General features: G+C 27.0%; 1 protein-coding gene across 2 annotated transcripts in view; it reads right to left on the reverse strand.

Annotated features, from left to right (window-relative positions):
* LOC100197441 (uncharacterized) overlaps window positions 1-15,838 on the reverse strand; it is a 91,032-nt gene that overhangs the window by 18,329 nt on the left and 56,865 nt on the right. For both annotated transcript variants that reach the window (XM_065793922.1, XM_065793921.1), the window contains exons 11-14: window positions 13,318-13,422; window positions 13,108-13,146; window positions 12,622-12,673; window positions 4,050-5,824 (exon numbers count right to left, since the gene is read on the reverse strand). In XM_065793922.1, coding sequence (XP_065649994.1) covers window positions 4,050-5,824; window positions 12,622-12,673; window positions 13,108-13,146; window positions 13,318-13,422 — 1,971 coding nt within the window. The remainder of the gene's footprint in view (window positions 1-4,049; window positions 5,825-12,621; window positions 12,674-13,107; window positions 13,147-13,317; window positions 13,423-15,838) is intronic.

Below are 15,838 nucleotides of genomic sequence, written 5' to 3' on the forward strand. Positions count from 1 at the left end.
GCTGTCCCTAAGCACATTATTTAAGTTTGCAATTTTGAACTAATTTTCCTAACCACAAACTACATCAAATCAAAGGGTAGCCCACAAAAATTTCATATATATATATATATATATATATATATATATATATATATATATATAAATATATATATATATATATATATATATATATATACATATATATATATATATATATATATATATATATATATATATATATATATATATATATATATATATATATATATATATATATATATATATATATATATATATATATATATATATAGAGTGCTCAATGTTCTTAAAGAACAGAGCAATAATAAATTAGTAAAAAACACTTATCTAACTTTTATCTTCTACTTTAAGTTTCACCATTGCTGGATCATCAGGAAGAGCTACTAAATCTCAAAAAAAATTCAATTTATAGAAAAAAACACTTTATTAATTTTTTTTTATTAATTAACACATAGTTGTGGCCACAACTACGCGTTAATTAATAAAAAAGAACAAATAAAAGAAAAAAACGCTGATTTTTGTAATTGTAAACAAAAAATAGATTGCCCTCTAAATGGAAAATGCCTTTCGAAAAATATAATTTACAAGTGCATTGTTTCCTCACAAAATAACCCTGATAAACAATATATTGGCTTAACCGAGGGGGAATGGAAAAAATGTTATGCCAACCACAAACAATCGTTTAAACACAAAAAATATTCAAAAGAGACTATGCTGTCAAAATATATTTGGGATTTAAAAGAAAAAAATAAAAATTTTAATTTACAATGGTCTATTCTAAAATCTGCCCCTGCCTATAATAACATTTCCAAAAAATGTATGCTATGTTTGCAAGAAAAATTTGAAATAATTACTCATTTAAGTCAAGAAAATTTATTAAATAAAAAATCTGAATTAATTTCTAAATGTAGGCACGAAAATAAATACCTCTTAAAAAATTATAAAAACAAATGACCAAATTAAACTATTCCCATTCCAAAGACAATTATTTAACAATTACTTTCTGTAACTTCCCGTTAACAAAACAAATATAGTAATTAAAATTTTTTTTATAATAATTTATAACTTCCTGTAAAATATTTTTTTCTATAAATTGAATTTTTTTTGAGATTTAGTAACTCTTCCTGATGATCCAGCAATGGTGAAACTTAAAGTAGAAGATAAAAGTTAGATAAGTGTTTTTTACTAATTTATATATATATATATATATATATATATATATATATATATATATATGTGTGTGTGTGTATATATATATGTGTGTTTATATATATATATATGTATATATATATATATGTATGTATATATAAATATATATATATATATATATATATATATATATATATGTATATATATATAAATATATATATATATATGTATATATAAATATATATATATATATATGTATATATATATATATGTATATATATATGTATATATATATGTATATATATATGTATATGTATATGTATATATATATATATATATATATATATATATATATATATATATATATATATATATATTATATATATATATATATTCGATCCCCACCACGTCCCTGGTAGTACCGCGCTCAACTTGTTTCTCCGCGCAGCGGCCTTGTTCGTCAAGGTTCGTGTTTCGGAGTTATAGAGTTGAGAGAGGGTTATAACCACAATTAAGTAGCCTCCTTATCTGTAGTGGCCTTCTGGGCCTTGTGGAGGTGAAGTAACAAAAAAAAAAAAAAAAATATATATATATATATATATATATATATATATATACATACAGCGGTGGCCAAAAATTAAAAACCACTCATTTTTTAGTTGGTTTCTTAATCTTTAAATTAAAATTAAGAAGATTCTAATTGACATATTAAATTTTTTTTTTTAATATCTTGTTAATTAAAACATACGGATTAAAGTGGTATAACTTTTAATTCTAATTAAATAGCGTTTAACTTATTAAAAAACTGATGAGTACTTATAAATCTTCTTTAAATAAATTAGACAAAATTTAACGACCACTTTCAAATCTTTAATTTGCACTTATTAAAAATAATAATCCATTATTTTTTTAACTGTCTTAATTGCTTATTACGTTGGCTATAAAATAAAATGTCGAAACCTGAGTTTCGATATCAAATAAACATTTATTTTTTGAATTGCAATAAGGATATAAAAATATTGCAAAAATGCGTGCAAAAATCGAAAAAAAAGACAGATATGCGGCTCTTGTATTAAAAGAATGTTTGCTCGTTAGTGAGATTAATGAAAGAAAACAGACAAGCATCATCTACAGACTTGTCTACGAAATGGACACTGTCAAATGGTCTGAAAGCAAGCCCTAGAACTGTGCAAAGGGTCCTCCACAATTATTTTTAAAAAAACCACGCTTAAATAAAAAACAAAAATTTGCCAGGAAAGAGTGGCGCAAACTACATAAAAATTGGTCAACAGATTAGTAGAGCCATGTGGTCTTTAGTGATGAAATGAACGTTGAGGTAGACAACAGAAAAAGTCGCGTAATGTTGCTCCACTTCCAAGTGAACGGTTCGATGAATCATGCATTTTGAAACGAACAAAACAAGGCAGTGGTTCAATAGGCATTTGGCCCTGTATGAGTGCCTGTGGAATTGGCGTTTTTCATTTATTCAATGGTAGACTCAACAAAGAAAGGTACATCAAAATTTTGGAAAACTCGCTTATTCCTAGCATTGATTTATGGCAGTTGCAAGATGGATTTATTTTCCAGCAAGATAATGCGCCGTGTCATAAAGCGCATGTTATTAGCGATTGGTTTAATTCTAATAAAATTCAAGTGCTTCCATGGCCTGCCAATAGTCCAGACTTGAATCCAATAGAGAATTTATGGTCATAGCTTGATCACAAGCTTGGTAAAGAACAACTTTACAATTTGGAAGATTTGAAATCTCTCATCATTTGAAAAATGTGCCTGATGAAGTAATCAAAACTTTAATGAATTCAATGCCAGAACGAGTACAAGAGTGCTTGAAAACAAATGGAGGAACAACATGTTTCTAAATTATTTTTTTATTGCTTTTTGAAATATTTTTGAAACTGGTCTTAAAATTTTGTCCAATTTTTTTTCCCATTTATATTTTTTACTAGTCAGTTTTTTAATTTTTTAACATTATTTTGTAAAAAAATTATAAATTCTTTTATAATGAATATAAAATACAATAAAAATTCTTTCTAAAAATGATTTTGTTTTTTTGATACCTTTTTCCAAAATAAAATTATACTAAGGTTAAAAATAAATTTTGAAAAAAAAAAGAGTGGTCTTTAATTTTAGGCCACCGCTGTATATATATATACATATATATATATATATATATATATATATATATATATATATATATAATATATATATATATATATATATATATGTATATATGAATATATATACACATATTTATATATATATGTATATATATATATATATACATACATATATATATATATATATATATATATATATATATATATATATATATATATATATATATATATATATATATATATATAAAAAATAGTATAAAATAACTAAAGAAAAATTTATCTCATATAACAGTGTTTCATCAATAAAAACTCATCAGAAACTGATGATTGATGATAAAATATTCCTACTTGTTATTTTAAACTAATGGGTGAATCAATAAAACTTTATTCTAAATGAAACATTACCAAAAAGAACCCAAATTTTTTTTTTAAACATAACTTATCTAACATTTTAATAATAAAAAATTCATTAAAAATCATTGATCCTAAGTTTAATATGCTATCAGTATGGCATGTAATGGCAAGGAAGTTTATGAAGATTTTTAGTATGAGAATTTATAAATGGGGAACATTTTTCAGACCCGTTTTTGTATGTAACGATCTTGTATGTAACGATCTTGTATGTAACGTTCTTGTATGTAACGATCTTGTATGTAACGTTCTGGTATGTAACGATATTAAAAACAAAGCTATGCAGTAAAAGCAACAATAAAAATATTTTGGAAAAAAAATTAAAATGTGACTTACTCCTCTGCGAGAACTTTTACTTCCAGATATTGAGGGGACACCAATAGAAGGCGCACCAATAGTAGATAAATCAATATCCTTACACATTGCAGCCAACATAGCTTCAAGTCGCATTTTTTCCAATTTTACTAACATAAGTTCCTTTCGTAATGCAATATTTTCAAGTTCAATTTCTGTTATAGATTTATTATTACATTCATTTTGCGAAGTATTGTTTGTATCAAGACCAGTTAAAGAATTTTTATGAAAAAGATTTTGATTTGAATCCGAATCCTTTCCAATTAAATCACTGCTTTCATCAGAATCAGAATTTTCATCTAAAGACAAGTCTTCTAAGTCAATTTTTAATTTTTTAAAAAATGTTTGAATATCATCTTTTTTCTTGTCCAGATCGGAAACTTTATCAATATCACCTGATTTGGTCTGATCGCCCAACTCTTCAGAAAGTTTCTTTTCACAAGATTCTCGTTGATCTTCAAGACCAGTTAATTCTTTAACAATAGAAGCTTCCTTCTCAGAAATAGCTTCTGAAGATCTTGAATCAGTAATATACATGTCTTTTTCATTATTTAACTCATCTTCTACAAGTTTTAGTAAATCATCACATGATTCCCATTCGGATTTAAATTTTTTGTGTGCAATAGATCCACAAGCATCTACTGAATCTAAATGACTAAGAATTGAAACATTATCTCTGTCAAAAACTGAAACAATATTAGTTTCATCTGCTACTATGTTTAATACGTCATTTAACACAACTGCACTATCAATAAAATAAGGCATCTCTTCAGTAAGGTATCCAAGATATATTATATACTTTTCTAAATCGTCTAAGTTATCAGTTAAAGAGCTACCAAAAAGCAAATCAAACTTTCCAATATCTATATTAGTAATATCAGTTATGCTATGAAGGTAATTAAGTTGAGGAATGGAGCCGCCAATTTTTAAAATATTCTGAAGAAATTCTCCCACTGATCTTAGGGTAATGTTACTAGCTGAAAATATATTGTTTGTATTCATAGTAAAACTTTCAAAATCTTCAGTCTGATCTGCATGACTTTGATCTGCATTTGTATCTTCTAGATTGTCTGTTTGAGTAGAAACATTTGAAGAAATTTTTAAATAAGAATTTTTTTGAAGCAATACTGTTTCACCACTGAGTTTTCCATTTGTACTGCAGTTGTTTTCAAAATAAATATGGGAAGTGTTACTGAATGATTCTTTTTCAATTTGATTAACATTGTTTAAAACTAAAGTCTCGTTATCACCATTCTTTGCATCATATAAACACTTTGATTTATCTGCATTTTGGTTATTTGATATTAATACAACCTGAGTCCCAACCTCATTTTCATTTTGGGATAAAGTAACTGAGTTCCTGATAACTTCTGTTGTTTTAAAATCATTTGCATTCTCATAATTATAGTCTAACATGTCAAGTGATAACTTTTTAAAATTTGGTGAAATTCCATCTGGAGCATCAAGTGCTTCATTATAAACTTTACACTCTCCATTGATTAGCTGTTCTAAAGTTTCAGACTTTTGGTTAATGTCTGTATTATACTGAGTAATGAGAGATAAAGAGTTTTCACTATTTAAAAAACTAAAATCATAACAAAGTTTTTCGGAATTAAAGCTGGTTTGACAGTGAACACTTGCATATTGTTTTTGTTTCATTTCTAATGCGTCATCAACAAATTGAGTTCCATCTGAATTTTGTTGAATTAAATATTTCAATGACTGGAAATTACTTTTTTCCTTTTCATATGCCTCTTCTAAACAAAATAAATTTTTAAAGTTATTGAAAACAATGGTTTAGAAATATAAACCCATGACCTCGTTCCAAAAGGTAAAATATTAAAGTTAAAGTATACTATAACTTTAATATTTATATAAGTATATGTATATATGTATATATATACATATATATATGTATATATATACATATATATATGTATATATATACATATATATATGCATATATATACATATATATATGTATATATATACAAATACATATATATATATATATGTATATATATATATATATATACATATATATGTATATATATATATACATATATATATATGTATATATATACATATATATACATATATATATACATATATATATGTATATATATACATATATATATGTATATATATACAAACACATATATATATATATATATATATATATATATATATATATATATATATAAACAAATAGAAAATCCAGTAAACTTTTTTTCTCAAAATGTTTATATCAAAAACAATATAATTACCGAAAAAGTACTAATACAAAATATTTTTTTATATATTAAATATATATATATATATATATATATATATATATATATATATATATATATATATCCTTATATTGTAGTCTTTTATGGGTAAAAAGTAGACTTTTATGATTAAAAAGTCTCCTTTAACAACATTTAAGTGACATCAACAATTAAGCAACATTTTGATGTTGTTAAAAAGTTAAAACAATTAAAATAATGTGGAAGTACATTAAGTTTTATCATTTTTTTAAAAACTGCAATAATTATGGACTAGAAAGTTTTTTTAAATATTAGTGTTTTTGTTTTTTTATTGTTTCATAATATTTTTAAAACATTCGAGCAGTGTGCTACATTCACTGACAAATAGGTAAAACATGTACGGAGTGTTGCTTTTTTAATGTAAAACATGCAAGAAGTGTTGCTGCATCTTATAGCCTGCTGCTTAAAGGGGAGTGCGGCCACATCAACTATCTTATAGCTTGCTGCTACAAGGAATATTTATCTTAAAACTTCTTTTTTAAAGAAGTTTTAAGATAAAATACTTCAAACTTCTTTCTTATCACTTAAATCTTCTTCTAAACCTTTGAACTTTCATGCAAGTTTTCATCATATATCTTTAATACTTAAATCAGTCTTATTTTACTACTTAATGGTTTAACAGTTAAGGCATGGTCACCATGGTGTTACACTTAGATTGTAAAATTAAATATTTTTTTGTTCATGCAGAAAAAAAACATTGCAATTTAAGGTTAATTTAAATTAACAACCTAAACACAACCTAAATAGGTTGTTTTTAGGTTTAACTAAAAACAACCTATTTAGGTTTTTTATAGTTCAATCTAAGGATCTAACTGCAACATGGAATATAAAACGTTTTAAGAATATGAACCATTGTTTACGTCTTTTTTTTTTTGCATCATTATCATAGCTCTGACCTCTTATATTTTTCACTGAAATTTTTTTTTCTACAGAGTCAATTATTAAATTAGTTAATTAAAGTCAGTGCCTGTCTAAGCCTGCACACAAAGCCAGTAGAGTTACTTAAATGAGATCAGGAGTGCATTCTACATTTGAATGCTGCAGGTTAACATAAATATATTTTGCAAGCTACAAATAAACTCCTGGTGCTTGAATGCAATGTGGAAAACTTGAAAGACCACGGCTTTCACAAATTCAGAAGCCAGTGATGGTGACACAATCTATTTGACCTTACATGCCATGGTAAATTCTGTAATAATGGATAAGATCACTTCGACATCATTAACTTGTGAGTGATTGGATACTGATAGCTAACAGCAACCCTTGTTTTTCCTAATTTAAAAAAATGGAACAAGTTTTGTGGTTAGAACAACTTTAGGAGTATTTATATTTTCTGATGGAAAGAATCCCCAACAACCATTTGCAGCAACACTTCAAATAAAGTTTCTTGAAAGAGCAATAAAGGATGTGAAACATTTCAAGCATCCAATGTTTGAACCTGCATTTTAGAATACTAAGAACAGCATATGAGTTTGAAACTTATTTTTGCTACTTATTCTTTGCACAGAAAACAATTGTGAACACCTAGGTTAGGCTCAAACTCAAATTGTGAACAACAACACCTAGGTTAGGCTCAAACTCAAATTGTGAACAACAACACCTAGGTTAGGCTCAAACTCAAATTGTGAACAACAACACCTAGGTTAGGCTCAAACTCAAATTGTGAACAACAACACCTAGGTTAGGCTCAAACTCAAATTGTGAACAACAACACCTAGGTTAGGCTCAAACTCAAATTGTGAACAACAACACCTAGGTTAGGCTCAAACTCAAATTGTGAACAACAACACCTAGGTTAGGCTCAAACTCAAATTGTGAACAACAACACCTAGGTTAGGCTCAAACTCAAATTGTAAACAACAACACCTAGGTTAGGCTCAAACTCAAATTGTGAACAACAACACCTAGGTTAGGCTCAAACTCAAATTGTGAACAACAACACCAGGTTAGGCTCAAACTCAAATTGTGAACAACAACACCTAGGTTAGGCTCAAACTCAAATTGTGAACAACAACACCTAGGTTAGGCTCAAACTCAAATTGTGAACAACAACACCTAGGTTAGGCTCAAACTCAAATTGTGAACAACAACACCTAGGTTAGGCTCAAACTCAAATTGTAAACAACAACACCTAGGTTAGGCTCAAACTCAAATTGTGAACAACAACACCTAGGTTAGGCTCAAACTCAACTTTTTAAGAATATGATCGTTTCTTCATTTATGGTTAAGCAGATGCAAGAATCATTAAGTTCATCATCAATTGAAGTTAGTTGCACTGTGTGCAATGGTTGAACAACAACGCTTGTTGAAAAAAATGTACTTGTATTTTTCTAGATTAAAACACACTTACCATATGTTAACCCAGTCGACTACTATTTTAATATTGATTTGTAACTGCTGGATGTCAAAGGGTTCTTTGATGATTGTGATAAGCTTGGTGTTATAAGCAGTGTTATAAGTGTTATAAGTTTGCAATGATAGTTGAGTAAACAAGGTATATAGTTAAAATGGATGAGAAACAGAAGTGGTCCAGTATATGAAACCTGAGGTCAACTAAGGACACTCACTCTTTGAAGAGAAGCATATTTATCTATCGGCAGATGTTCTTGTCAGAAACATAAGCGCAGATTAAAATAAAAAGTTAAACACATGAATAAACACTAAATAAATTAAAAAAAAAAGTTTTTTGAGATATTTTTTATTTCATTTATTTATACTGTTTAATTTACTAATTTATACAATTTTATTCTCATAAACACTTTTATCTTTTTATTTAAAAAAAAAAAAAAAGTATATATCGATCAAACTTTGGTGCCTTCAAAGCCTTTGAATCTGGATGAAATCCCAGATGGAAAAAAGCCTTCCCAGGAAACGTGTGCTGTTTTTCCTCTTGTATGTCCATGCATGAGTATTTTATTTTAGACAACTTGATCACAGCCGTTTGCAAGTTTTATTATGTGTTGCTGAAAAAAGTTTTAAATACAAAGAAAGCAAAACTTACAAATGAGGAAATTAAAATAAACTTAAAAAGAAAATAATAATAATAATAATAATAATATAAATAATGTGTACTGTTTTTATTTTTGTTTCATCAGAGTGGTTATTTTTTTTGGCAACAAAATTCGATAAGCCAAAGCAAAAAAAAGCCAACAACAACAACAGTTTTAAACATTAAAAAGAATGATTTTCCTATATTTTATTTGTTTTTCTTTTAAAGAGGAAGGCAAAAATATAAACTGTCATCTGTTTGTAAAATATATTTGTAAAATTTTAATGTAACAAGTACCCACTGTCCCTATAAGAAAACATCTATGTAATGCACGTGCATACTTTTATATATAACTTTTTGTACTATATAACAATTTTTTTATGTATAACTATATTTATTTAAGTATAGGCACGTTTAACTCAATTGGATAAGGGGTTATCTTCATACACAGAATGCCTATGGTTCAATTCCCACTACTGTCCATATTTTTTTTTAAACACCGCTAGTCATATGTTTGCTTTGTAACCATTTATCTTTTCTTATTTGTTTATAAAAAATCTTTATGGTATATGTTTCTGAATGATACACATCTCATCACATTCAGATTTCTTATGCCATTTAAGAACTTGTAGAACTTAGAAAATACACTTTCAGTGTATTTTCTAAGTAAGGCGCACACACATATAAACATAGTTTTTAAGCTTCAATTAAACCATGCCATCTACACATAGCCTTAATTGTTTCATATTACTTTTCTTTTCCTGTACATTTTTTATCCCTAATATTTTAACGGAGACATGTTTCTTTTTAACATTCAGCTCTGCATGTGTAAAAAAACAAAAAAAATTCAAGAAGAGGTTTCCTCAAACATTCCGTTTACGAAGTCTACCCCTTATCCAAATAAGCTAAAAAACCCTATAATTAGAAGGACGTAAATATAATTATATAATACAAAAAGGTATAAATAAAAGTATACATATCTATTACATAGATGTTTTCATAAAGGGACAATATATACTTGTTACATGAAAATTATACAAATATATTTGACAAACACATTGCGATTTATATTTTCGCTTTCCTCTTTAAAAAAAAAAAGTTAAATAAAGGAAAATCATTCTTTTTAATGCTTTTAAATTGCTTTTTTTTTTTTTTTTTTGCTTCACCTTATAAAATTTTGTTGCTGAAAGTATCAACCACTCTAAAGGAACAAAAATAAAAACAGTACACAAATTATTTAAATTATTTTTTTCTATTTAAATTTCTTTTTATATCCTATTTTGTTAGTTTTGCTTTTTTTATTTTTGAAACTTTTTTCTGCAATCAATAATATTATAAAACTTGCAAACAGCCATGACCAAGTTGTCTAAAATAAAATACTTGGGTGTGATCATACAAAACAAAAAACTGCACACGTTTACTGGGAAGGCCCAGGAAGAAACTCCGTTCTGCCAAGCCTGTTTATATCAAACTTTCCGAGGATAGATGTGCCATTGCATGCCTTATATGACTACGAATATAATTTTTTGTTTTGACAACTTGGCTCTTCACATGTTTTAATAACTAGTGTGTTTTAAAAATGTGCTGAAAAAAACAAGCTAAACTAAAGAAAAATTAACTTTAGGAAAAGTTTTTTTATTCACATAATATAATGTGTCTAAAAAATGTTATTTTTTATTTGGGTTTAAAATTTATTAAGTTAATAGACTTTATAGACTTTAAATGCAAACTATCAAAACACGCAAAGAGCTGTGGCCAAGTTTTCAAAATAAAAAATCTCATGTGTGGTCAAATAAAACGTGTGACTGCATGCCTTTCCTCAGAAGTTTTGATATATCTTCTATATATATAAAGGGCAATGTGTGTGTGTGTGTTTGTTTGTTTGTTTGTTCTCTATAGAAATCCAAACCGCCGGACCGATCTCGATGAAATTTGGCATGAGGGTAGTCCTCGAGGGGGAGAAGGTTCTTAGCTGGGTTTTGACCCCGTACCCCGATCCCCGGGGTCAAGGGGGCCCAAAAATGGGCCCCCCTGACCCCGGGGTCAGGGGGGACCATTTTTTAAGCCGATTTTTTAGGCCCATTTTTGGGCCCATTTTTGTGTACAGATATCAGGTAAGCCAGTTTAAATATTGGCCCGGGCAACGCCGGGTAACTCATGCTAGTATATATATAAGTATATACATCAGATGTAATAAAGCGGGTGTGATTACTCCCTTTACATGAAACACGCCCATCAACAGTATATTCAAAACCTACAGGCATGATAAGCAATGCTCATTCAGCTTATAATGAGAGTATAAAATTCATGTTTAATTGATTTTTTATAAAATATTCTTAATAAAAATTACTTGTTAAAAATAAAACTTGTTTAATTTAACAGTAAAATTCTGTCTTTCAATTAAAACTAACAAATTCGTTTATCTTAAATTAAATTTTTTGTGTATAATCTCTAAAATAAATTAATAAGATGAAAAAAATATATTAATAAACTTAAATGGAAAAATAAATTAAACTTCTTTTGTATAATCCTAATTTTTTAACAGAAAAAATAAAAAAAAAGAGCTTATTATTAAAAATTTTTTAAAAAAATCAAGAATTACAAAAAACAGCATAATATCATTAATTAACAGCATAATATCATTAATTAACAGCATAATATTATTAAATCAATCAATATATTCTTAATACTAAATCAATAAGAACTTATAAGTACTTGCGCTTTTGTTTTACCATCAATAGTTTTAAAAAGTTGCGATAAGACGCAAACAATATACAGAAGTTGGGAAGTATAAAAAGTTAATTCCTTGATGCAGTGTCCTGAATGCATTGTTGTAGATACTTCAAAACAGTTGTCAACAATGTTGTATAATAAATAGTAAACTTTTTATGAGTCTTCACCAATTTTCAAACCTTATTATTGCTCTTGAAGTAATTATCTTGAGCATGCATCACACAGCTCAAGACAACATACTTCAGTTTTACAAGCGCAAAATAACATGTTGCGCAATTTTCTTTACAAAAAGCCCTGATATATACTTATATATATATAACCTTATATATTAACTGTTTAAAGAAAATTATAAATTTTGTAAAAATATTTTTATGAGTTAACTAATTTTATCATTTACATTTTAATTAAGTTATTTAATTTGTCTATTTATTTTTATACTATATATTTAGCATACAAATATATATTAATTATATAGCATACAATTAACAAAACACAAATTTAAACAAAGGTTAATTTATACCTAGTTGAATCAATTCCTTTTGAAGACGTTCTGCTAAAGCTTTGTAGTCAACCTAATTGTAAAAAAAAAAAAACTTGCAGTAAACCTAATTGTAAAAGAAAAACCTCTAGCCAAAATTTTATAAAATAAAAAAAATTAAAATTGTAACCAACTCACTAACTTAGAATTGTAGTCTACTTATAGTAAAAAAAGCTTCTCAATCAATGTATTAGCTAACTTATAGCTAAAGCTGACACATGGTAAAAAAAAAGTCTCTCAGCAAACCTATTTTACTTATAGCTGTAGTTGACATATAGTAAAAAAAATTCTCTCACTTAACCTATCAGCTAACTTATAGTTGTAGTCCACTTGTGATAAAAAAAGTCTCGCAGTCAACTTATAAAACTTATAGCCAATCCAATTGCACTAAGCCTTGCAGTAAATGTATTTGTTAAAATTTAAAACAAAACATCTGTTTACAAAAATTAATAACTTATCATTTAAGACCTTTCTTTTCTGTATATTGTTTACCATATGAAAATCTTCCTAAAATAAAACAAAAGTGTGTTACTTCAAAATAAATGCAATTTTATAATATAGGTTCATCAGCCCAAGAGTTACTGAATTTAAGAAAAAAATTTAAAATATATATATAAAAAATGCAGAAAGTAAAAATAAAATACCAAAATAATATATAGTCTATTCTAAAGCTCTTACAATATATGTTGATGAAGATACATTGACTACATTCATTGCTCGCCTTCCAAAATTCAAAGAAAATTTTGTTTCTTTAGTGTTGAGTAGAGATGGCGAGACACAAATCTTTAAATCAACAAAATATAAAAAACATTTTTTAACTAAACATCATAATTTCTTTAATTACACAAATAATTGTAAAAAGATAATGATCATAAAAAAATTTACTTTTTTTTAATTTTAACTGTGTTTAAAAGTCTTTTTTTAAAAAAGATGCCTACATAAAAATGACTGAAAACAGATTAAAAATGTAAAAAAAATTATAAGATAAAAATGACGTATATGAGATGGGGGGCAGGGATCAATTTTAAAAGTAAGGAGATACTTAATTTAAAAAAATATCAAAAAATGTAGGGTAGGTAGGTTAAAAGCATAGGTACTTTTAGGGAGTTGGAGGATATGTACTTTATGGATGATCCCTTAATAGGTACTTAATATAATGATATTTAATATAATAAATATAATGCATTGATTTAATCAATTTAAACATTAATATGAATTAAAACTTATCAACACATTAATAAAAATTGGAAAAACATACTGAAACTGAAGTCACTCTGTAATAAGGTAACTAATAATAAAGTTGAAAAACTCACAATCAGGAGGTAATCCACTGAAAAAAGTGGTAACCCTCACACAAAAATTATCATTAAAAAAAAAATGGCTTGCTGAAGCAACTGAAAACGAAGTCAAAAAAAGTAGTGTTTTTAGGTTATCTCTTTCGGTTACTGAAGATCAGACTACCATAAAATCCATTGCTATAAAATGTTATAAAAGCATTATCAATTTTAAACATCAAAACCAAAATTATAAATACTCAAACAATAAAACAAAAATTTCAACCAGACAATGATTCAACTTTAAGAAATAATCAAACTCTGGTGCATTGATGTGTCCAAGACCCTTTAAATCAAATCAACATGTTATTACACTCATGCCATCTCACTTAACCACAATATGGCATCATTAAACACTACTGCAAAAATATTAAACCCAAACATCATAACTATTGTTGAAACCTGGTTCAACAAAAATTCATTTATCAAATAAACTACAAACTATTCCACAAAAATCTGGAGTTATGGTGGAGCTATTTATGTGTCAGAAGAACTTGAAACTTACAAGATTACCAACATAATGTAGCACAAAGTTCGAGCAGGTTAGGCGTGGAATCAGATTTAATAAAGAAATAATTTTATTTGGTTGCATTTATAGACTTCCACCCAAATCAAGTGATACTTACAATGGTAAAAAAGCATGTAAAATTGCAGTAAAACTTTTAATTGTTCTAGCCTCAAGCCAAGTTAAATTAAAGGTATTTTCTAGAATAAGTATTGTTGGCAGAGTTCAAATATAGTTTCAAATATAGTTTCAATTACCAACATTATAAAGCAGTGGAAAGAATTTAAAAGAGAAAAAAAAATCTGTATTAGATGTATGTATGAGAAAAATATTGTACATGACAGGTCAAATAAAAAATGATTAAATGGATATGTGAAACTGAAGCATGCAGCATCAAAGTCAATAAACTCTACAACTAATGCAGATGGCATAGTATCTAACTCTGGAACAAATATTAGCAACATTTTTAATTATCATTTTAAATGTAGACTTTTAAATGTCATTTACTTTGTAGAGGAGTTAAATAAAGTTTAGGCACCACATTTTGAGACTTCCACACCAGCAAATGTTAGGATTCCCTTACTAAGTATTAAAAATATTAGTAAAGGTTTACTAAGCTTAGACAATAAAACTCCAGAGGTAAATGGAGTTTAACCTTGGATACTAAAGACATGCCATATAGAGTTTTCCAAGTCACTATGATATTTTTAGGCTTTATGATGGAATTATCCCTGACATGTGGATATTAGCCAATGTTGTACCAATATATATAAGTGGCATTTGCAACAACCCAGAAAACTTTTGCCCAGTTTCCTTGACTTCAATTTTATATAAACTTTAGGAGCAAATTTTCAAAGACATAATGAATCATCTTAACTTGAACAAACTCATAATCAAAGTACAACATTTGTTTGCAATAAAGGTTTCATTGCCAATTTACTGGAAACAAACCAGTCACAACAACACTTTCAAAAAAACAGTGAACTGATGTAGTTTTTCTAGATTTTGCCAAGGCAATCAACATCATCTAAGACTTGCTCGAAAATTACAAGCATATGACATAAATGGAAAATTACTAAAGTGGATACTAAACATTCTAGCAAACAGGCAACAACATGTTATGCTTTGAAAAAGCATTTTGAATTGGACTAAGGTTACTAGTGGAATACCACAGGGTAATGTTCATGCTGACAACAGCAAGTTTATAGCCTAATTATCAAATGAAGAAGACTCACAAAAATTAAAAATAAAAAATAAATGCAATCTTCAACTGGACAGAAAATGTCTTATGAAACTAATGTTGATAAATGTAGAGTTAAGCATTTAGGGTATAGCAACCTTAAATTTAGTTACAGTATAT

The sequence above is a fragment of the Hydra vulgaris genome, chromosome 03, assembly GCF_038396675.1.
Source record: "Hydra vulgaris chromosome 03, alternate assembly HydraT2T_AEP".
NCBI classification, from domain to species: domain Eukaryota; kingdom Metazoa; phylum Cnidaria; class Hydrozoa; order Anthoathecata; family Hydridae; genus Hydra; species Hydra vulgaris.